This window comes from Coregonus clupeaformis, chromosome 26 (assembly GCF_020615455.1).
Source record: "Coregonus clupeaformis isolate EN_2021a chromosome 26, ASM2061545v1, whole genome shotgun sequence".
Taxonomy (NCBI): domain Eukaryota; kingdom Metazoa; phylum Chordata; class Actinopteri; order Salmoniformes; family Salmonidae; genus Coregonus; species Coregonus clupeaformis.
In genome coordinates this window covers 38904933-38929178 of record NC_059217.1, presented here as the reverse complement: position 1 = coordinate 38929178, position 24246 = coordinate 38904933, and the positions used below count along the sequence as shown (strand labels likewise).

At 46.9% G+C, this 24246-nt stretch overlaps 1 protein-coding gene across 6 annotated transcripts in view; it reads right to left on the bottom strand.

Annotated features, from left to right (window-relative positions):
- Positions 1–24246, bottom strand: part of cadps2 (Ca++-dependent secretion activator 2) — a 221895-nt gene that overhangs the window by 102892 nt on the left and 94757 nt on the right. For all 6 annotated transcript variants that reach the window (XM_041849500.2, XM_041849501.2, XM_041849504.2 and 3 more), the window contains exons 4-8: positions 15623–15703; positions 14910–15143; positions 14336–14457; positions 6146–6257; positions 896–1035 (exon numbers count right to left, since the gene is read on the bottom strand). In XM_041849500.2, coding sequence (XP_041705434.2) covers positions 896–1035; positions 6146–6257; positions 14336–14457; positions 14910–15143; positions 15623–15703 — 689 coding nt within the window. The remainder of the gene's footprint in view (positions 1–895; positions 1036–6145; positions 6258–14335; positions 14458–14909; positions 15144–15622; positions 15704–24246) is intronic.

Here is a 24246-nt window from a genome sequence, read left to right as displayed (position 1 = left end):
GAGTGAGCCTACGGAGGGGAACAAAGCTCCTGGAGGCACGGAGTCGAATCTGAGAAGAAGGTACCGAGCCAAACCTAAGTACTTTTGTTGTTCTGTTTATTTTGTTGCCTAGTAAAGTCGTGTTTTCCTGACTAGAACCTCCCCGCCTCTGTGTTCATCTCTGCACGCTCAACCCAACACCCCACGGTTTACCACACCTTGTTTACATGTGTATATGATCACACATACTGTATCTATTATGTGTGGGAATACTTTGGAACAGATTTCCTAAATTAAAATCACTTGGAGCTGATTTGCTGGTGTTTTTAAGAGTATTTATTTACATTTTAGTCATTTAGCAGACGCTCTTATCCAGAGCGACTTACAGTTAGTGAGTGCATACATTATTTAATTTTTAATTTTTTTCATACTGGCCCCCGTGAGAATCGAACCCACAACCCTGGCGTTGCAAACGCCATGCTCTACCAACTGAGCTACATCCCTGCCGGCCATGCCCTCCCCTACCCTGGACGACGCTGGGCTAATTGTGCGCCGCCCCATGGGTCTCCCGGTCGCGGCCGGCTACGACAGAGCCTGGATTCGAACCAGGATCTCTAGTGGCACAGCTAGTACTGCGATGCAGTGCCTTAGACCACTGCGCCACTCGGGAGACTATGTCCCCTTCCCCACCAAAAAAAGAACTTGGGGGGCCAAATACAATCATCCACAGGCTGGGCCGCCAGTTAGGGAACCCTGCTCTAGGGTCCTATAAAATTATTGATAGTGTGCCCTAAGCTTGCCCGCTCTCCCTGACCTCATTATGACTGTGTAATGTAGTTCATACCCTCAGTATGACTCGGTATTGTAGTTCATTGTAGTTCATACCCTCAGTATGACTGGGTAGTGTAGTTCTTACCCACTGTGCTTCATGTTGGGGGGTTTGTCCATGCGGACGGCTAGTTTGATCTTCAGCTCTGCGTCCTGACTGTTCTTTGACACCACCATCTTGTGAAGCTCTGCCTGCTTGGGTCCGTTGGTGGTGGGGTTCAGGATCACCTGGGAATGGGAGGGAGGGAGGGAGGGAGGGGAGAGAGAGAGGGGGGAGGGAGAGGGGGGAGGGGGAGAGAGAGAGGGGGAGAGAGAGAGGGGGGAGGGAGAGGGGGGAGGGAGGGGAGAGGGAGGGGATAGAGGGGAGGGGAAGGGGAAGGGAGGGAGGGGGAGGGAGGGAGGGGAAGGGAGGGAGGGGAAGGGAGGGAGAGAGGGAGGAGGGGGAAGGGAGAGAGAGAGGGAGGGGAAGGGAGGGAGAGAGAGAGGGAGGGGAAGGGAGGGAGGGGGAGGGGGAGGGGAAGGGAGGGAGGGGGGAGGGGAAGGGAGGGAGGGGGAGGTGAAGGGGAAGGGAGGGGAGGGAGGGGAAGGGGTAGGGAGGGAGGGGAAGGGGTAGGGAGGGAGGGGCAGGGAGGGAGGGGAAGGGAGAGAGAGTGAGGGGAAGGGAGAGAGGGGAAGGGAGGGGAAGGGAGTGAGGGGAAGGGAGGGGAAGGGAGAGAGGGGAGGGGAAGGGAGAGAGGGAGGGGAAGGGAGAGAGGGGAGGGGAAGGGAGAGAGGGGAGAGGGAGGGAGGGAGAGAGGGGAGAGGGAGGGAGGGGAGAGAGGGGAGAGGGAGGAGGGGAGAGAGGGGAGAGGGAGGGAGGGGAGAGAGGGGAGAGGGAGGGAGGGGAGAGAGGGAGAGGGAGGGAGGGAGAGAAGGGGAGGGAGGGAGGGGAGAGAGGGGAAGGGAGGGAGGGGAGAGAGGGGGAGGGAGGGAGGGGAGAGAGGGGAAGGAGGGAGGGGAGAGAGGGGAAGGGAGGGAGGGAAGGGAGGGAGGGAGAGAGGGGAAGAGGGAGGGGAGAGAGGGGAAGGAGGGAGGGGAGAGAGGGAGGGAAGGGGAAGGGAGGGAGGGGAAGGGGGAAGGGAGGGAGGGGAAGGGAAGGGAGGGAGGGGAAGGGGAAGGGAGGGAGGGGAAGGGGAAGGGAGGGAGGGGAAGGGGAAGGGAGGGAGGGGAAGGGGGAAGGAGGGGGAAGGGGGAGGGGAAGGGAGGGAGGGGGAAGGGGGGGAAGGAGGGGGAGGAAGGGGGAAGGAGGGGAAGGGGGAAGGAGGGGAAGGGGGAGGGAGGGGAAGGGGGAGGGAGGGGAAGGGGAAGGGAGGGAGGGGAAGGGAGGGGGGGGAGGGAGGGGAAGGGGGGAGGGGGGAGGGAGGGGAAGGGGAAGGAGGGGGAGGGAGGGGAAGGGGAAGGCAGGGAGGGGAAGGGGAAGGGAGGGAGGGGAAGGGGGAAGGGGAAGGGAGGGAGGGAGGGAAGGAGGGAGGGGAAGGGAAGGAAGGAGGGAGGGAAGGGGGAAGGAAGGGAGGGAGGGGAAGGGGAAGGGAGGAGGGGAAGGGAGGGAGGGGAAGGGGAAGGGAGGGAGGGGAAGGGGAGGAGGGGAGGGGGGAAGGGGAAGGGAGGAAGGGGAAGGGAGGAAGGGGAAGGGGAAGGGAGGGAGGGGAAGGGAGGGGAAGGGGAAGGGAGGGAGGGAAGGGGAAGGGAGGGAGGGAGGGGAAGGGGAAGGAGGGAGGGGAAGGGGAAGGGAGGGAGGGGAAGGGGAAGGGGAGGGAGGGGAAGGGGAAGGGGAAGGGGAAGGGAGGGAGGGGGAAGGGAAGGGAGGGAGGGGAAGGGGAAGGGAGGGAGGGGAAGGAAGGGGAAGGGAGGGAGGGGGGAAGGGAGGGAGGGGAAGGGGAAGGGAGGGAGGGGAAGGGGGAGGGAGGGGAAGGGGGAGGGAGGGGAAGGGGAAGGGAGGGAGGGGAAGGGAGAGAGAGGGAGGGGAAGGGAGAGAGAGGGAGGGAGGGGAAGGGAGAGAGGGGAAGGGAGAGGAAGGGAGAGAGAGGAAGGGAGAGAGGGGAAGAATGGGGGTGACGAAGGGAGAGGGCACAGGAGAGATGAGAAAAAATAGAGAATTTGCAATTTTACAGAAGGTGTAGTAATGATGGCTTCTGCAAAAAGATGAACAGATTCGCACGTGCGTACACACACACCCCGCAAGATACAAAAACAGTGTCTCTCAGACAGTTAGTCAGTGACTGACACATCCATATTCCGTGACTCTGATAGGAACAGACAGGTGAAGGACATCAGAAAACCATGGCTGTCTGGGGGAAGAGAGTAGAGAGGGTGAGGAAAGAGAGAGAGAGATGGGGAGGGGGATGGGGTGCCACAGACAGAGAGTAGAGAGGCTGAGGAGAGAGATGGGGAGGGGGAGGGGGTGCCACAGACAGAGAGAGGCTGAGGAAAGAGATGGGGAGGGGGATGGGGTGCCACAGACAGAGAGAGGATGAGGAAAGAGATGGGGAGGGGGAGGGGGTGCCACAGACAGAGAGAGGCTGAGGAGAGAGATGGGGAGGGGGATGGGGATCAAATCAAATCAAATTGTATTTGTCACATACGCCGAATACAACAGGTGTAGACCTTACAGTGAAATGCTTACTTACAAGCCCTTAACCAACAATGCAGTTTTAAGAAACATCCGTGTTAAGTAAAAAATAAAAATATATAATTAAAGAGCAGCAGTAAAATAACAGTAAAACCTTGAGACTTCCTTAATATTAGATTTCGTGTACCAGCTGTTGTTTACAAATACACACAGACCGCCACCCCTTGTCTTACTGGAGGCAGCTGTTCTATCTTGCCGATGCAGCGTATAGCCCGGCAGCTGTATGTTATCCATGTCATCGTTCAGCCACGACTCAGTGAAACATAAGATATTACAGTTTTTAATGTCCTGTTGGTAGGATATTCGTGATCATAGCTTGTCTATTTTGTTATCCAATGATTGTACGTTGGCTAATAGGACTGATGGTAGAGGCAGATTACCCACTCGCTATCGGATCCTTACAAGGCACCCCGACCTACGTCCCCGATATCGCCGCGAATGACAGGGATTTGGGCCTTGTCGGGTGTCTGAAGTAAATCCTTCGTGTCCGACTCATTAAAGAACAAATCTTTGTCCAGTACGAGGTGAGTAATCGATGTCCTGATATCCAGAAGCTCTTTTCGGTCATAAGAGACGGTGGCAGAAACATTATGTACAAAATAAGTTACAAATAACGTGAAAAAACACACAATATAGCACAATTGGTTAGGAGCCCGTAAAACGGCAGCCATCTCCTCCGGCGCCATTGCTATAGTGATAGAGAGAAGCGAGAGGGGGCTCTTTCTGTACAATAACACCTACAGCTCTTGCACATTCAATGCAATGCATGTCTCAAACATCTCAATGGCATCCATGTCAGGGGAAAAACTAGCCTAGGTACATGACTGCTTGGGCTACATTGTTACATTGCCAAGACAATGATTGATTGGGTCATGCTAATTGCTAGTATCTAATATTGCTAGTACATTATATCAATAGTGGTTGATATTGATTGTGACTCATATCAATAGTGACTGATATCAATAGTGAAAGATATTGATGTAAATTATATGAATAATGATTGATACTGATAGTGACTGATATAAATAAAAATAGGTTGATGTACAGTGGGGAGAACAAGTATTTGACACACTGCCGATTTTGCAGGTTTTGCTACTTACAAAGGATGTAGAGGTCTGTAATTTTTATCATAGGTACACTTCAACTGTGAGAGACGGAATCTAAAACAAAAATCCAGAAAATCACATTGTATGATTTTTAAGTAATTAATTTGCATTTTATTGCATGACATAAGTATTTGATCACCTACCAACCAGTAAGAATTCCGGCTCTCACAAACCTGTTAGTTTTTCTTTAAGAAGCCCCTCCTGTTCTCCACTCATTTCCTGTATTAACTGCACCCGTTTGAACTCGTTACCTGTATAAAAGACACCTGTCCACACACTCAATCAAACAGACTCCAACCTCTCCACAATGGCCAAGACCAGAGAGCTGTGTAAGGACATCAGGGATAAATTGTAGACCTGCACAAGGCTGGGATGGGCTACAGGACAATAGGCAAGCAGCTTGGTGAGAAGGCAACAACTGTTGGCGCAATTATTAGAAAATTGAAGAAGTTCAAGATGACGGTCAATCACCCTCGGTCTGGGGCTCCATGCAAGATCTCACCTCGTGGGGCATCAATGATCATGAGGAAGGTGAGGGATCAGCCCAGAACTACACGGCAGGACCTGGTCAATGACCTAAAGAGAGCTGGGACCACAGTCTCAAAGAAAACCATTAGTAACACACTACGCCGTCATGGATTAAAATCCTGCAGCGCACGCAAGGTCCCCCCTGCTCAAGCCAGCGCATGTCCAGGCCCGTCTGAAGTTTGCCAATGACCATCTGGATGATCCAGAGGAGGAATGGGAGAAGGTCATGTGGTCTGATGAGACATAAATAGAGCTTTTTGGTCTAAACTCCACTCGCCGTGTTTGGAGGAAGAAGAAGGATGAGTACAACCCCAAGAACACCATCCCAACCATGAAGCATGGAGGTGGAAACATCATTCTTTGGGGATGCTTTTCTGCAAAGGGGACAGGATGACTGCACCGTATTGAGGGGAGGATGGATGGGGCCATGTATCGCGAGATCTTGGCCAACAACCTCCTTCCCTCAGTAAGAGCATTGAAGATGGGTCGTGGCTGGGTCTTCCAGCATGACAACGACCCAAAACACACAGCCAGGGCAACTAAGGAGTGGCTCCGTAAGAAGCATCTCAAGATCCTGGAGTGGCCTAGCCAGTCTCCAGACCTGAACCCAATAGAAAATCTTTGGAGGGAGCTGAAAGTCCGTATTTCCCAGCGACAGCCCCGAAACCTGAAGGATCTGGAGAAGGTCTGTATGGAGGAGTGGGCCAAAATCCCTGCTGCAGTGTGTGCAAACCTGGTCAAGACCTACAGGAAACGTATGATCTCTGTAATTGCAAACAAAGGTTTCAGTACCAAATATTAAGTTCTGCTTTTCTGATGTATCAAATACTTATGTCATGCAATAAAATGCAAATTAATTACTTAAAAATCATACAATGTGATTTTCTGGATTTTTGTTTTAGATTCCGTCTCTCACAGTTGAAGTGTACCTATGATAAAAATTACAGACCTCTACATCCTTTGTAAGTAGGAAAACCTGCAAAATCGGCAGTGTATCAAATACTTGTTCTCCCCACTGTATGTGCTGGTGTCTTACCCGTCCCAGCTCCTTGTCTTCCAGAGCTAGTACCCCTGTGCTCTCTGTGAACAGCTTCACTTTGACCATGGGTAACGGGTGTGTCGTCATGAAGTCCCCCTGAGTGCCCCACCTGAAAGACAAGATTCCACCCATCAGGATTAAACATGCATAGGACTACAATTGTTGCGTAACTAAGAGCTGATATTAAGCACCATACAGGTATTTGTGTATATTCAGTAATCAAAAGAGTTAAGGGAAAAAAGACAGTCAAAATATCACGTCCATTTCAAATGGTGATTCAAATCAAATCAAATGTTATTTGCCACATGCGCCGAATACAACAGGGGTAGACCTTACAGTGAAATGCTTACTTACAAGCCCTTAACCAACAATGCAGTTAAGAAAAAAAGTATTAACTAAAAAATAGATAACTAAAAAATAAAAATAACAAATAATTAAAGCAGCAGTAAAAATAAAATAACAGTAGGGAAGCAGAGTCAATGTGCGGGGGCACCGTTTAGTTGAGGTAATTGAGGTAATATGTACATGTGGGTAGAGTTAAAGTGACTACGCATAAATAATAAACAGAGTAGCAGCAGCGTAAAAGTGTGGGTGGGGTGGGGTGGGGGGGACAATGCAAATAGTCTGGGTAGCCATGATTAGCTGTTCAGGAGTCTTATGGCTTGGGGGTAGAAGCTGTTAAGAAGCCTTTTGGACCTAGACTTGGCGCTCCAGTACCGCTTGCCGTGCGGTAGCAAAGAGAACAGTCTATGACTAGGGTGGCTGGAGTCTTTGACAATTTTGAGGGCCTTCCTCTGACACCGCCTGGTATAGAGGTCCTGGATGGCAGGAAGCTTGGCCACAGTGATGTACTGGGCCGTATGCACTACCCTCTGTTGTGCCTTGCGGTTGGAGGCCAAGCAGTTGCCATACCAGGCGGTGATGCAACCAGTCAGGATGCTCTCGATGGTGCAGCTGTAGCACTTTTGAGGATCCGAGGACCCATGACAAATCTTTTCTGTCTCCTGAGGGGGAATAGGCTTTGTCGTGCACTCTTCATGACTGTCTTGGTGTGTTTGGACCATGACAGTTTGTTAGTGATGTGGACGCCAAGGAACTTGAAGCTCTCAACCTGTTCCACTACAGCCCTGTCGATGAGAATGGGGTCGTGCTCAGTCCTCTTTTTTCCTGTAGTCCACAATCATCTCCTTTGTCTTGATCTCGTTGGGAGAGGTTGTTCTCCTGGCACCACATGGCCAGGTCTCTGACCTCCTCCCTATAGGCTGTCTCATCGTTGTCGGTGACTGTTGTGTCATCTGCAAACTTAATGATGGTGTTTGAGTCGTGCCTGGCTATGCAGTCATGAGTGAACAGGGAGTACAGGAGGGGACTGAGCACGCACCCCTGAGGGGCCCCCGTGTTGAGGATCAGCGTGGCAGATGTGTTGTTACCTACCCTTACCACCTGGGGGCGGCACGTCAGGAAGTTCAGGATCCAGTTGCAGAGGGAGGTGTTTAGTCCCAGGATCCTTAGCTTAGTGATGAGCTTTGAGGGCACTATGGTGTTGAACGCTGAGCTGTAGTCAATGAATAGCATTCTCATGTATGTGTTCCTCTTGTCCAGGTGGGAAAGGGCAGTGTGGAGTGCAATAGAGATTGCATCATCTGTGGATCTGTTGGGGCGGTATGCAAATTGGAGTGGGTCTAGGGTTTCTGGGATAATGGTGTTGATGTGAGCCATGACCAGTTTTTCAAAGCACTTCATGGCTACAGACGTGAGTGCTACGGGTCTGTAGTCATTTAGGCAGGTTATCTTAGTGTTCTTGGACACAGGGACTACGGTGGTCTGCTTGAAACATGTTGGTATTACAGACTCAGACATGTTGAAAATGTCAGTGAAGACAATTGCCAGTTGGTCAGCGCATGCTCGGACTACACGTCCTGGTAATCTGTCTGTGAATGTTGACCTGCTTAAAAGTCTTACTCACATCGGCTACGGAGAGCGTGATCACAGTCATCCGGAACAGCTGATGCTCTCATGCATGCTTCAGTGTTGCTTGCCTCGAAGTGAGCATAGAAGTAATTTAGCTTGTCTAGTAGGCTCGTGTCACTGGGCAGCTCGCAGCTGTGCTTCCCTTTGTAGTCTGTAAAAGTTTGCATGCCCTGCCACATCCGACGAGCGTCGGAGCCAGTGTAGTACGATTCAATATTAGTCCTGTATTGACTCTTTGCCTGTTTGATGGTTCGTCGGAGGGCATAGCGGGATTTCTTATAAGCGTCCGGGTTAGAGTCCCGCTCCTTGAAAAAGCGGCAGCTCTTCCCTTTAGCGCAGTGCGGACGTTGCCTGTAATCCATGGCTTCTGGTTGGGGTATGTAAGTACGGTCACTGTGGGGACGACGCCATCGATGCACTTATTGATGAAGACAGTGACTGATGTGGTGTACTCCTCAATACCATCAGAAGAATCCCAGAACATATTCCAGTCTGTGCTAGCAAAACAGTCCTGTAGCTTAGCATCTGCGTCATCTGACCACTTCCTTATTAACCGAGTCACCGGTGCTTCCTGCTTTAGTTTTTGCTTATAAGCAGGAATCAGGAGGATAGAATTATCGTCAGATTTGCCAAATGGAGGGCGAGGGAGAGCTTTGTACACGTCTCTGTGTGTGGAGTAAAGGTGGTCTAGAGTTTTTTTCCCTCTGGTTGCACATTTAAGATGCTGGTAGAAATGAGGTATAACGGTTTCCCTGCATTAAAGTCCCCGGCCACTAGGAGCGCTGCCTCTGGATGAGCGTTTTCCTGTTTGCTTATGGCCTTATACAGCTCACTGAGTGCAATCTTAGTGCCAGCATCGGTTTGTGGTGGTAAATAGACATGAGATACTACCTTAGGCAAGCAAAACTTTGAGACTTCCTTAGTATTAGATTTCGTGCACCAGCTGTTGTTTACAAATATACACAGACCGCCACCCCTTGTCTTACCGGAGTCAGCCGTTCTATCCTGCCGATGTAGCGTATATCCCACCAGCAGTAGGTTATCCATGTCGTCGTTCAGCCACGACTCGGTGAAACATAAGATATTACCGTTTTTAATGTCACACTGGTAGGATTTTCTTGATCTTAGGTCGTCCATTTTGTTATCCAATGATTGTACGTTGGCTAATAGGATTGATGGAAGAGGCAGTTTACTCGCTCGCCGTCGGATCCTTACAAGGCACCCCTACCTATGTCCACGATATCTCGGTCTCTTTCTCATGCGAATGACGGGGATTTGGGCCTTGTCGGGTGTCTGTAGAATATCCTTCGCGTCCGACTCATTGAAGAAAACATATTTGTCCAATACGAGGTGAGTAATCGCTGTCCTGATATCCAGAAGCTCTTTTTGGTCATAAGAGACGGTGGCAGAAACATTATGTAAAGAATAAATTACAAATAACGTGAAAAAACACACTGTGATGTCACGAGAGGCTGTGTCCTGGAGGGACGTTACATCCCCCTGAGGTGGCTGCAAACCCAGACAGCTATGGCTCCATCTGCTGGTATGGTCGGGAACTCCAACCCTCTATGGCCAATCTTCCCACGCAGCTGAAACAAATGAGGAGCTGATGAGCTGAAGGTTTGGGAAGGGAAGAGACACACTGGGGGAGTGTGTGGGGGGGTGAAGAGACACAGTCTCCAACGTGGGCTCTCTGGAGGACAAGAGTGCTGCACGTCCACTTCCATGAGGAATATAAGGATTTGGAGATACTTACCTTTGGGAAATACTCACCTTTGGATATATGCACCTGTGGAAATACGTGTGGGACATTTGGAAGGACGTTTTGCTGGGTTGGCCACTAGCTGCAACGTGGAATACAGTAAGACTGGGGAAAAGTTATTTGAGCGAGGGAGAGTTATGAGTTTGGATGTGGAAGAGACATCCCTGAACTGTTAACCCTTAAAGAGCCACCAGAGAACAGTATTGTGTTATACTTTCGTTAGTTTCCCAAGACCTTTAATAAAATCCTTGTTTTGGTTGAACCTGGTCTCCTTGCACTACTTGAGCAATCCCGCTGAAAGCTGTGTAGCCTCTCGTGACATCACAACACATAATAGTACAATTGGTTAGAGGGCCGTAAAACGGCAGCCATCTCCTCTGGCGCCTTCTCCACCCTTGTACCCATTATCTTGCTGCCAATAACACATTGTGGGTGCTCACAGACCAAAGACTCTATAATTGTATTACCATAGAAGAGTGAAACCTTTCTATCCCCCTTTTATTCCGTCACACAACGCTTCCTCTTTCTACTGGAGTGGCAACCCAGTGAATGTCCGGTGAGGAGTGGTGCCTCCCATTATGCCTGGGAGTTGTTGAAAAGTAACTCTGGAATTGATTTCGCAGGGGAAATAGAAAATGTTCAGATGTGTGCAGTCACCACTCACTCAGCTTCTAGACGAGAGAATGGCAGTGGCAAAGTTTTCTATGAACATCAGTGTGTGTGTGTGTGTGTGTGTGTGTGTGTGTGTGTGTGTGTGTGTGTGTGTGTGTGTGGTGCTTCACCTCTTCCTCCACACGGCTGACTGTATCACATGGCATTTTGTGGGCCTATATCTAAAGATGTGTGTTGTTCTTTTACAGCTACAAAAGCTCTGTTGTTTCCTTTCTTCATGGTTATACAGCAATCATGAATGATGACTCGGCCCTTATGTTTCATACCCAGCGAGTGCCCAGTCTAGTCATTTTAGTCCATACCCAGTGAGTACCCAGTCTAGTCAGTGTAGGTCTGTACTCTACTGGAAGCTTCTGATGTGGGTTCAAGGTTGAGGATGAGGATGAGGATGAGCATGAGCATGATGGGTCGTTCAGGTATCACACTGCACACAAACTGGTTGAATCTTGTTCCCACTTCATTTCAACAAAAAAAACAATGTGATGACGTTAAATCATAGTGGAAAAGTGATTGGATTTGCAAAAAGTCATCTATGTAAAGGGATTTCAGGAATGTCTGTCTTTTACCCTGACTCCAATGACATGGTTAAAATGTTTTTGGTTTTACAATTTAATATGTATCAAAACTAGCATTGACCTGAAGTCTGTGCCCAGTGGGATAGCATCTGCACGACGGTTCACGACTGTCTGTTAGTGTGTGTGTGTGTGTGTTTGTGTATGTTCAGTTGCATACATGCATGAAAGCATGGACTCAGAATCCTGAATGACCCCTTGCTTCTCAAGGACAGCGGGAATCCAATGTAGCTAAAAAATTTAAAAAATCCCAGTTGCCAAGGCAACGTGTGGAATGCGTTCAAAACTGTCTGTCCCTCAAGTTGCGAGAGACAAAATAAATATGAACTGTTAATTCAGAGGAGGGTAAAGCCAAAGGGAAATTCAAACAAGAAGTGGGTATTGTTTGCCTCGTGTTATTTCTATCACAGTACACAAAGAAAATGGACTCTGGAGATAACCCTTAGCAGACTTTACCCAACACGGTTCTGTCTTTGTTCGCCTCTCTTAGGAAAGCGCACAAGTCAACAGTTAAGTTTGCCATGTGAGGGAGGTTAACTATGTTAGCTATATTTACCTAAGGCGTTTTCTGTCTCCGATGCATTATCAGATCTGAAGAGGAATAAAATAGCAGCAATGACGGACCCGGCTAGTAAAACATTGACTCCATTTCTTCCTTGAAAAGAGAGCAAGACTAGCGAGTGTGTGGGAAGGAAGGTATTTCCCCATCTCTGCTGAAGGACAAGCACTGTCAGTCTATGTTTCAAATACTTAGAAATGCACCGATTCATTTTTCAGTCAAGTAAACTGCCGTCAAAACCAAGACGCAAGACAATGAAAAATATGTTATATCTCGCTGTCAGCCTACGCAGAGGCGTATAATGACTTCAAATTGAATGGAGCCTTGAACGGTAAGGAAAAGGATCTAAAAATGTCCTTAAGAATGTGTAATGATTCTGTAATAGACAGTGCTATGGACACATGGACTGGCTGTCCATGAGATTATGACAAAAAATATTACTACATACTTTGACTTTATTTTGGTCATGATAGGATAAGACAGTTGTACGAAGGCCATGTACAAAGTTATGTTATTCAAGAATCAAATGGTATGTCATTAATTAAAATTACCATTAAATTGAACAGCAAGTAATCTTCCAGATTGTGGCTTGAAGGCAATGTTTTTCTGGTTTCTGGGCTAATGAAGATGGTATATTGTAGTGACAGGTACTGGAGAGCACTCACGGTCTGAGCTCTGGGAAATTCTCCACCACTGAGAGTCTGAAAGGGCAGTCTTATTAATGCATTACCAGACTGCTGCCACCACCATTCTAATAACCACGCCGAAATCAACGTCCAGACGCACGGCAACAAGCAATGACTCACTGTAACCTCATCATCAACAAGCAGACATTTAACTTCTGCTGGAGGCTGTGAGACAGTAGCAGTGATGTGATCGGAAGGATAATGCGGTGCCAAGTCACACAACAGAGGCTGTTAACTGTATCCCTCAGCTTTGTGGATGGGATGATATGAACATTAGGTGACCAGAAGTCTCAAATATTTTCAATTTAAGCTTCGGTGGACAAGACGATAAATGTTCAGCTAAAAGAGGTGGAATGATAAAAACTATTAAACTAGTGTTCCCACAGACACCATGTTTAAAGGGCAAGCAGCAGGACTTCACCTAATACCAGACTTTAATATGGCCAGCGCCTGGGATTCATCTTAATTAATTTCCATTTCAATCAGGTGGGGGAACACTGAGCAAGTGTGTTAAAGAATACACTCCAACACCTCATTATAACCAGCTATGTAGGCTACTACAAGCCACATCTAGATTGGGTAGGCCCAGAACCAGGGGCGCAACTTTCACTGGGGACAGGGGGGACATGTCCCCCCCCACATTCTGAAATTGCATTTTTGTCCCACACGTTTTATCATTGGAATGTGATACAAAACAATGCAATGGTGTGCTTTAGGACCATGCGGACACCTCCGAGCGTTATTTATCTGACAAAAAAATTACATGAAATGTCCCCCCCCACTTCTAAAACCAAAGTTGCGCCCCTGCCCAGAACTCTTGCGAGATGACCAAGAAGCCATCCAGGTTTTCAGCCAAGCTAACAAAGGAAGTGGAAATGATGTCATGAGCTCAGACAGGTGAACTCCTTGACCCAACACTGAACCTGAATGTCACGGTAGCCCGGGGTTACGCCACCGAACACAAATTCCGCCGTGCTGTCTATTCACCTCCCAATGGTGCCACCCGCCTGCTATGCTGAAAAACAAGTGGAGCGGACAGCGGAGGAAAAATCACAACACGAGAAGGAGGTTAAGAGGTGGCGAGGCTTTGTTCTGTGGACCCAGCACTGTCATTGGTGATGTGTCATGGTGATTCAGATGGGAGAAGACAGCAGAGCTATCAAGAGTGCTCACTACCACCCAACCCTCTTGCATTACATAACTCACAGCTTTAATAGGCGCCATTCAGAACATTAAACAATGCTCTGGGGAAGCTTTGTAGCCTTAGATGTTAAAACCAGTAGTCTATTACATAGAGCGTGGTGTTTTACTCTTCTAAGTTCAGAGACGCAGGGCATTGTAAGCATTTCAAAGCTAAGGTCTGACTGCATTACCATCAGGTATGGCTGCCGTGCTCACGTTTATTTCATCTTTAAAAGCTGACATACCAAGACCAGGGATAATCCACTTAGACCTAAACAGGCAATGCTCTCTCTGCTGTAAACAGCCAGCTTCCATTTAAAGTACAAAATAGCTGCGTCTGAAATGTTCAAAACACACCTTACGTCTCTTGAGACAGTTCCAACTCAAACCCATCGGACATTGTTACATATTCCCTATACACGTCTTGGAAAAACCTTGCATCAGATTTTTTTTCTTAATATATAACAATACATTAAAATTAGTCCTCCCCAGCCATGTTCTGGACTAAAATAAGTCATTCAAATTGCCTTGTGAACTTCCATCAATATATGGTAATAGATCTGAAAATAAACCATATTACTCAGGTTACTTTTCTGAGACACCAGGTTTTTCCAAGACACCGACTACTGTTCACTTGACATTTCAAAATATGACTGAACAGTCATTATTAAGCAGACGCTCTTATCTGGAGGTAATGACAGTGAACACACACAGTCAATAAATTATGTGGCCACTGCAGCAAGGGAACCTGCAAACGTGTTAATGTTGTTAATGATGACTTACTGTGGTCTGGAGGCTTCTGCCTGGTCTGTCTGCAGTTTCTCCCCACCCTCCACCTCCATGGTGCAGTACACAATCCTGTTAGGAGCCACAGACTTCAGGCCCTGCACTTCCACTATCACTATCTGCAAACAGCAACAGAGAGGACATGGTCAGCTCCACACGTCTGCAGATAGAAAGGGCAGCATTAGACGCGAAGAGTCACTGGGTCGTGTAAATCCAGTCGAGGCACTATCACCGAATCCACAAACAGAGGGGACACTGTATAGAGAAACAAATGTTATACAGCGCGCACGGAGGCAGGCAGGCACGCACCAAGCAAAATCAAAGAGCAGATGTGTTTAGTTTGTTTTGACTGGCCCCTTAGTACACACAATAACCCTCAAGCTGACCCCAGAATAGATAAACAACTAAAAGACTAATGTAAATAAATGTCAAATACACATTGATCTTTCCTTTAAAAGTCCACCAGAATTCAACAAATCATTTAATGTTGACTGTGAGCAACCTGAGAGTACCACTAAATAACTTTATGGGTAAGAGTACAAGATGATCTCTCGCGCACGCACACACGCACCTCCAGTGTGAAGGAGAGGACTACGTCGGACTTGGAGAGGAATTCGGTCTCCTCGCCCATGTCCAGGAAGGAGTTGTTCATGGAGGAGCGTTTGAGCTTCTGTTTGAAGTCAGGACCTCCCTTGGCCACAGGTAGGCTCTCCAGGTTGGCCATGAGCAGGTTGACAGACGAGCGCAGCTCCTCAATGTACATCGCCTCCATGTCTTTGGACACAAACTTGGGGTACTTCCTCTCCTGAGAGGGAGTCAGTGTTAGAGGAAGAGTTCTGCATCCACTATTTTGGCAGTTTATAACTACTGTAATCACAAATGTTATTTTAAGCTACAGGGTGCCTACCCAGCTTTAAAAAGGAAAACTCCACCCAAAAACTATCTTTAGCCATTTGTTTCATTAGTCCATTGTTGATATAGTCCCAAAATGTTTTGCATGTCAGCAATCACGTTTTCAAGATATATAACTTTAAAAATACAGAGCAAAACATTTCAGGACTATATCAAAAATGGACTAATTAAACAATTACCAAAACCTAGTTTTTGGGTGGAGTTTTCCTTTAACAAACCTGATTCAACTAATCATTGTGTAGTTGGTTAGTTGATTCAGGTGTGAAAGTACTTGTCTGGTAAGAAATGTTGCTCTCCATGACCAGAGCTGATGATCACTGTTCTTGGCTTACTTCGCCTTCTTATTTGGAGGGCTATAGGTGTAGGACTTACCTTGGCTACCCTCTCTGCCAGCTGTAGTCGTCCATCCAGCTCCCGGCGGATCTGGGCTGCCTGCTCGTCCACATTGTCCAGCTAAAAATCAAAGACCAGGAAGGAGAGTGTAAATCAAGCAATCAAGAGCTGAGGACCAGGAAGGAGAGGGTAAATCAACCAATCAAGAGCTGAGGACCAGGAAGGAGAGGGTAACTCAACCAATCAAGAGCTGAGGACCAGGAAGGAGAGTGTAAATCAACCAATCAAGAGCTGAGGACCAGGAAGGAGACTGTCAATCAACAGGTCATCTGACGCAGCACTCCATCACTCTCCTTCTTGGACAAATAGCCCTTACACAGCCTGGAGGTGTGTTGGGTCATTGTCCTGTTGAAAAACAAATGATAGTCCCACTAAGACCAAACCAGATGGGATGGTGTATCGCTGCAGAATGCTGTGGTAGCCATGCTGGTTAAGTGTGCCTTGAATTTTAAATAAATCACAGACAGTGTCACCAGCAAAGCACACCCACACCATAACACCTCCTCCTCCATGCTTTACGATGGGAAATACACATGAAGAGATCATCCGTTCACCCAAACTGCATCTCACAAAGACACGGCAGTTGGAACCAAAATTCTCAAATTTGGACTCCAGACCAAAGGACATATTTCCACCGGTCTAATGTCCATTGCTCGTGTTTCTTGGCCCAAACAAGTCTCTTCTTCTTATTGGTGTCCTTTAGTAGTGGTTTCTTTGCAGCAATTCAACCATGAAGGCCTGATTCACACAGTCTCCTCTGAACAGTTGACGTTGAGATGTGTCTGTTAGTTGAACTCTGTGAAGCATTTATTTGGGCTGCATTTTCTGATGCTGGTAACTCTAATGAACCTATCGTCTGCAGCAGAGGTAACTATGGGTATTCCATTCCTGTGGTGGTCCTCATGAGAGCCAGTTTCATCATAGCGCTTGATGGTTTTTGCGACTGCACTTGAATAAACTTTCAAAGTTCTTGACATTTTCCGGATTGACTGACCTTCATGTCTTAAAGTAATGATGGACTGTCATTTCTCTTTACTTATTTGAGCTGTTCTTGCCATAATATGGACTTGGTCTTTTACCAAATAGGGCTATCTTCTGTATACCCCCCTACCTTGTCACAACACAACTGATTGGCTCAAACACATTAAGAACGAAATAAATCCCACAAATTAACTTTTAACAAGGCACACCGGTTAATTGAAATGCATTCCAGGTGACTACTTCATGAAGCTGGCTGAGATAATGCCAAGAGTGTGCAAAGCTGTCATCAAGGCAAATGGTGGCTATTTGAAGAATCTCAAATATAAAATATATTTTGATTTGTTTAACGCTTTCTGGTTACTACATGATTCCATATGTGTTATTTCATAGTTTTGATGTCTTCACTATTATTCTACAATGTAGAAAATAGTCAAAATAAAGAAAAACCCTTGAATGAGTAGGTGTTCTAATACTTTTGACCAGTAGTGTAAGTTAGTGCTAAATATTTCAAAAACTTTAAGCATTGTATTTGGGACAAATAATTCACTAAACATCAACTAAATCTTGTAATGAATAATGTGGAAATTGAGCAAGTTAAGGTGACTAAACTGCTTGGAATAACCCTGGATGGTAACCTGTCATGGTCAAAACATGTCGATGCAACAGTAGCTAAGGTAAAGAGAAGTCTGTCCATAATAATGTGCTGCTCTGCCTTCTTAACAACACTATCAAGAAGGCAGGTCCTACTGTCCAGTCGTGTGGTCAGGTACCACAAAGAGGGACTTAGGAAAATTATAATTGGCTCACAACAGGTCAGCACGGCTGGCCCTTAAATGTACACGGAGAGCTAACATTAATAATATGCATTTCAATCTCTCATGGCTCAAAGTACAGGAGAGATTGACTTCATCACTACTTGTTTTTGTAAGAAGTATTGACATGCTGAATGCACCGAGCTAAACCACTAGCACACAGTTCGGACACCCATGCATACCCCACAAGACATGCCACCAGAGGTCTCTTCACAATTCCAAAGTACAGAGCAGACTATGGGAGGCACACAGTACTACATTGAGCCATGGCTATATGGAACCACATCAGGGAACTGATGCAAGCAGTAGAATCAGATTTATTTTTAAAGATAAAAATACAACAGCACACACACACACAGGCATACACATGATAACACACACGTACATGGATTTTGTATTGTAGATACAGTGAGGGAAAAAAGTATTTCATCCCCTGCTGATTTTGTAAGTTTGCCCACTGACAAAGACATGATCAGTCTATAATTTTAATGGTAGGTTTATTTGAAAAGTGAGAGACAGAATAACAACAACAAAAATCCAGAAAAACGCATGTCAAAAATTTTATAAATTTATTTGCATTTTAATGAGGGAAATAAGTATTTGATCACTCTGAAAAACATGACTTAGTACTTGGTGCCAAAACCCTTGTTGGCAATCACAGAGGTCAGACGTTTCTTGTAGTTGGCCACCAGGTTTGCACACATCTCAAGAGGGATTTTGTCCCACTCCTTTTTGCAGATCTTCTCCAAGTCATTAATGTTTTGAGGCTGACGTTTGGCAACTCGAACCTTCAGCTCCCTCCACAAATCTTCTATGGGATTAAGGTCTGGAGACTGGCTAGGCCACTCCAGGACCTTAATGTGCTTCTTCTTGAGCCACTCCTTTGTTGCCTTGGCCGTGTGTTTTGGGTCATTGTCATGCTGGAATAACCATCCACGACCCATTTTCAATGCCCTGGCTGAGGGAAGGAGGTTCTCACCCAAGATTTGACAGTACATGGCCCCGTCCATCGTCCCTTTGATGCAGTGAAGTTGTCCTGTCCCCTTAGCAGAAAAACACCCCCAAAGCATAATGTTTCCACTTCCATATTTGACGGTGGGGATGGTGTTCTTGGGGTCATAGGCAGCATTCCTCCTCCTCCAAACACGGCGAGTTGAGTTGATGCCAAAGAGCTTGATTTTGGTCTCATCTGACCACAACACTTTCACCCAGTTCTCCTCTGAATCATTCAGATGTTCATTGGCAAACTTCAGACGGGCCTGTATATGTGCTTTCTTGAGCAGGGGGACCTTGCGGGCGGTGCAGGATTTCAGTCCTTCACGGCGTAGTGTGTTACCAATTGTTTTCTTGGTGACTATGGTCCCAGCTGCCTTGAGATCATTGACAAGATCCTCCCGTGTAGTTCTGGGCTGATTCCTCACCGTTCTCATGATCATTGCAACTCCACAAGGTGAGATCTTGCATGGAGCCCCAGGCCGAGGAAGATTGACAGTTATTTTGTGTTTCTTCCATTTGCGAATAATCGCACCAACTGTTGTCAATTCTCACCAAGCTGCTTGGCGATGGTCTTGTAGCCCATTCCAGCCTTGTGTAGGTCTACAATCTTGTCCCTGACATCATTGGAGAGCTCTTTGGTCTTGGCCATGGTGGGGAGTTTGGAATCTGATTGATTGATTGCTTCTGTGGACAGGTGTCTTTTATACAGGTAACAAATGGAGATTAGGAGCACTCCCTTTAAGAGTGTGCTCCTAATCTGAGCTCGTTACCTGTATAAAAGACACCTGGGAACCAGAAATCTTTCTGATTGAGAGGGGGTAAAATACTTATTTCCCTCATTAAAATGCAAATCAATTTATAACATTTTTGACCTGCGTTTTTCTGGATTTATTTGTTGTTATTCTGTCTCTCACTGTTCAAATAAACCTACCATTAAAATTATAGACTGATAATTTCTTTGTCAGTGGGCAAACGTACAAAATCAGCAGGGGATCAAATACTTTTTTCCCTCACTGTATGTGGTAGTAGAGTAGTGGCCTGAGGGCACACACTTAATGTGTTGTGAAAAGTGTTATGAAATGTAATGTCATGTAATATTTTTTATTGTTTATACAGTCGTGGTCAAAAGTTTTGAGAATGACACAAGTATTGGTCTTCACAAAGTTCGCTGCTTCAGTGTTTTTAGATATTTTTGTCAGATGTTACTATGGTATACTGAAGTATAATTACAAGCATTCCATAAGTGTCAAAGGCTTTTATTGACAATTACATAAAGTTTATGCAAAGAGCCAATATTTGCAGTGTTGACCCTTCTTTATCAAGACCTCTGCAATCCGCCCTGGCATGCTGTCAATTAACTTCTGGGCCACATCCTGACTGATGGCAGCCCATTCTTGCACAATCAATGCTTGGAGTTTGTTAGAATTTGTGGGTTTTTGTTTGTCCACCCGCCTCTTGACGATTGACCACAGGTTCTCAATGGGATTAAGGTCTGGGGAGTTTCCTGGCCATGGACCCAAAATGTTGATGTTTTGTTCCCTGAGCCACTTATCACTTTTGCCTTATGGCAAGGTGCTCCATCATGCTGGAAAAGGCATTGTTTGTCACAAAACTGTTCTTGGATGGTTGGGAGAAGTTGCTCTCGGAGGATGTGTTGGTACCATTCTTTATTCATGGCTGTGTTCTTAGTTGTGAGTGAGCCCACTCCCTTGGCTGAGAAGCAACCCCACACATGAATGGTCTCAGGATGCTTTACTGCTGGCATGACACAGGACTGATGGTAGCGCTCACCTTGTCTTCTCCGGACAAGCTTTTTTCCGGATGCCCCAAACAACCGGAAAGGGGATTCATCAGAGAAAATGACTTTACCCCAGTCCTCAGCAGTCCAATCCCTGTACCTTTTGCAGAATATGAGTCTGTCCCTGCTGTTTTTCCTGGAGAGAAGTGGCTTCCTCGCTGCCCTTCTTGACACCAGGCCATCCTCCAAAAGTCTTCGCCTCACTGTGTGTGCAGATGCACTCACACCTGCCTGCTGCCATTCCTGAGCAAGCTCTGCACTGGTGGTGCCCCGATCCCGCAGCGGTCCTGGCGCTTGCTGGACTTTCTTGGACACCCTGAAGCATTCTAATCAACAATTGAACCTCTCTCCTTGAAGTTCTTGATGATCCGATAAATGGTTGATTTAGGTGCAATCTTACTAGCAGCAATATCCTTGCCTGTGAAGCCCTTTTTGTGCAAAGCAATGATGACGGCACGTGTTTCCTTGCAGGTAACCATGGTTAACAGAGGAAGAACAATGATTTCAAGCACCACCCTCCTTTTAAAGCTTCCAGGCTGTTATTCTAACTCAATCAGCATGAAAAAGTGATCTCCAGCCTTGTCCTCGTCAACACTCTCACCTGTGTTAACGAGAGAATCACTGACATGATGTCAGCTGGTCCTTTTGTGGCAGGGCTGAAATGCAGTGGAAATGTTTTTTGGGGGATTAAGTTCATTTTCATGGCAAAGAGGGACTTTGCAATTAATTGCAATTCATCTGATCACTCTTCATAACATTCTGGAGTATATGCAAATTACCATCATAAAAACTGAGGCATCAGACTTTGTGAAAATTAATATTTGTGTCATTCTCAAAACTTTTGACCACGACTGTACATTTTGTTACGTTACAGCCTTATTCTAAAATGGATTAAAGAAAACAATTTCCTCATCAATCTACACACAATACCCCATAATGACAAAGTGAAAACAGTTGTTTTTTTGTGTGCAGATTTATACAAAATTAAAAACAAAAATACCTTATTTACATAAGTATTCAGACCCTTTGTAATGAGACTCGAAATTGAGCTCAGGTGCATCCTCTTTCCATTGATCATCCTTGAGATGTTTCTAAAACTTGACTGGAGTCCACCTGTGGTAAATTCAATTGATTGGACATGACACGACTCCAACACCATCATTAAGTTTGCCGACGACACAACAGTGGTAGGCCTGATCACCGACAACGATGAGACAGCCTATAGGGAGGAGGTCAGAGACCTGGCTGTGTGGTGCCAGGATAACAACCTCTCCCTCAACGTGACCAAGACAAAGGAGATGATTGTGGACTACAGGAAAAAAAAGAGAACTGAGCACGCCCCCATTCTCATCGACGGGCTGTAGTGGAACAGGTTGAGAGCTTCAAGTTCCTTGGTGTCCACATCACCAACGAACTATCATGGTCCAAACACACCAAGACAGTCGTGAAGAGGGCACGACAAAGCCTATTCCCCCTCAGGAGACTGAAAAGATTTGGCATGGGTCCTCAGATCCTCAAAAAATTCTACAGCTGCACCATCAAGAGCATCCTGACTGGTTGCATCACCGCCTGGTATGGCAACTGCTTGGCCTCCGACCGCAAGGCACAACAGAGGGTAGTGCGTACGGCTCAGTACATCACTGGGGCCAAGCTTCCTGCCATCCAGGACCTCTATACCAGGCGGTGTCAGAGGAAGGCCCTCAAAATTGTCAAAGACTCCAGCCACCCTAGTCATAGACTGTTCTCTCTGCTACCGAATGGCAAGCGGTACCGGAGTGCCAAGTCTAGGTCCAAAATACTTCTCAACAGCTTCTACCCCCAAGCCATAAGACTCCTGAACAGCTAATCATGGCTACCCGGACTATTTGCACTGCCCCCCCACCCCATCTTTTTACGCTGCTGCTACTCTGTTAATTATTTCTCAACACTTTTTTGTTGTTTTATTTTACTTTTTTATTCAAAATAAATGCACTGTTGGTTAAGGGCTGTAAGTAAGCATTTCACTGTAATGTCTGCACCTGTTGTATTCGACGCATGTGGCCAATAAAATTTGATTTGATTTGACTTGGAAAGGCACACACCTGTCTATACAAGGTCCCACAGTTGACAGTGCATGTCAGAGCAAAAGCCAAGCCATGAGGTCGAAGGAATTGTCCGTAGAGCTCTGAGACAGGATTGTGTCGAGGCACAGATCTGGGGAAGGGTAACCGCCTGGTATAGAGGTCCTGGATGGCAGGAAGCTTGGCCCCAGTGATGTACTGGGCCGTATGCACTACCCTTTGTAGTGCCTTGCGGTCGGAGGCCGAGCAGTTGCCATACCAGGCGGTGATGCAACCAGTCAGGATGCTCTCGATGGTACAGCTGTAGAACTTTTTGAGGATCTGAGGACCCATGCCAAATCTTTTCAGTCTCCTGAGGGGGAATAGGCTTTGTCGTGCCCTCTTCACGTCTGTCTTGGTGTGTTTGGATCATGATAGTTCGTTGGTGATGTGGACACCAAGGAACTTGAAGCTCTCAACCTGTTCCACTACAGCCCCGTCGATGAGAATGGGGGCGTACTCAGTCCTCTTTTTTTTCCTGTAGTCCACAATCATCTCCTTTGTCTTAGTCACGTTGAGGGAGAGGTTGTTATCCTGGCACCACACAGCCAGGTCTCTGACCTCCCTATAGGCTGTCTCATCGTTGTCAGTAATCAGGCCTACAACTGTTGTGTCGTCGGAAAACTTAATGATGGTGTTGGAGTCGTGCCTGGCCATGCAGTCATGGGTGAACAGGGAGTACAGGAGGGGACTGAGCACGCACCCCTGAGGGGCCCCCGTGTTGAGGATCAGCGTGGCAGATGTGTTGTTACCTATCCTTACCAACTGGGGGCGGGCCGTCAGGAAGTCCAGGATCCAGTTGCAGAGGGAGGTGTTTAGTCCCAGCATCCTTAGCTTAGTGATGAGCTTTGAGGGCACTATGGTGTTGAACGCTGAGCTGTAGTCAATGAATAGCATTCTCACGTATGTGTTCCTCTTGTCCAGGTGGGAAAGGGCAGTATGGAGTGCAATAGAGATTGCATCATTTGTGGATCTGTTGGGGCGGTATGCAAATTGGAGTGGGTCTAGGGTTTCTGGGATAATGGTGTTGATGTGAGCGATGACCAGCCTTTCAAAGCACTTCATGGCTACAGACGTCAGTGCTACGAGTCGGTAGTCATTTAGGCAGGTTATCTTAGTGTCCTTGGGCACGGGGATTGTGGTGGTCTGCTTGAAACATGTTGGTATTACAGACTCAGTCAGGGACATTTCGAAAATGTCAGTGAAGACAATTGCCAGTTGGTCAGCACATCCTGGTAATCCGTCTGGCTCTGCGGCCTTGTGAATGTTGACCTGCTTAAAAAAGTCTTACTCACATCGGCTATGGAGAGCGTGATCACAGTCATTCGGAACAGCCGGTGCTTTCATGCATGCTTCAGTGTTGCTTGCCTCGAAGCGAGCATAGAAGTGGTTTAGCTCGTCTGGTAGGGTTGTGTCAATGGGCAGCTAGCGGCTGTGCTTCCCTTTGTAGTCTGTAATAGTTTTCAAGCCCTGCCACATCCGACGAGCGTCAGAGCCGGTGTAGTACGATTCAATCTTAGTCCTGTATTGATGGTTCATCGGAGGGCATAGCGGGATATCTTATAAGCGTCCGGTTAGAGTCCCGCTCCTTGAAAGCGGCAGCTCTACCCTTTAGCTCAGTGCGGATGTTGCCTGTAATCCATGGCTTCTGGTTGGGGTATGTACATACGGTCACCGTGGTGACGACGTCATCATTATTGATAATAATAATAATAATATGCCATTTAGCAGACGTTTTTATCCAAAGCGGCTTACAGTCATGCGTGCATATATTTTTGTGTATGGGTGGTCCCGGGGATCGAACCCACTACCTTGGCATTACAAGCGCCGTGCTCTACCAGCTGAGCTACAGAGGACCACCCATACACAAATTTATGCACGCACGACTGTAAGTCGCTTTGGATAAAAGCGTCTGCT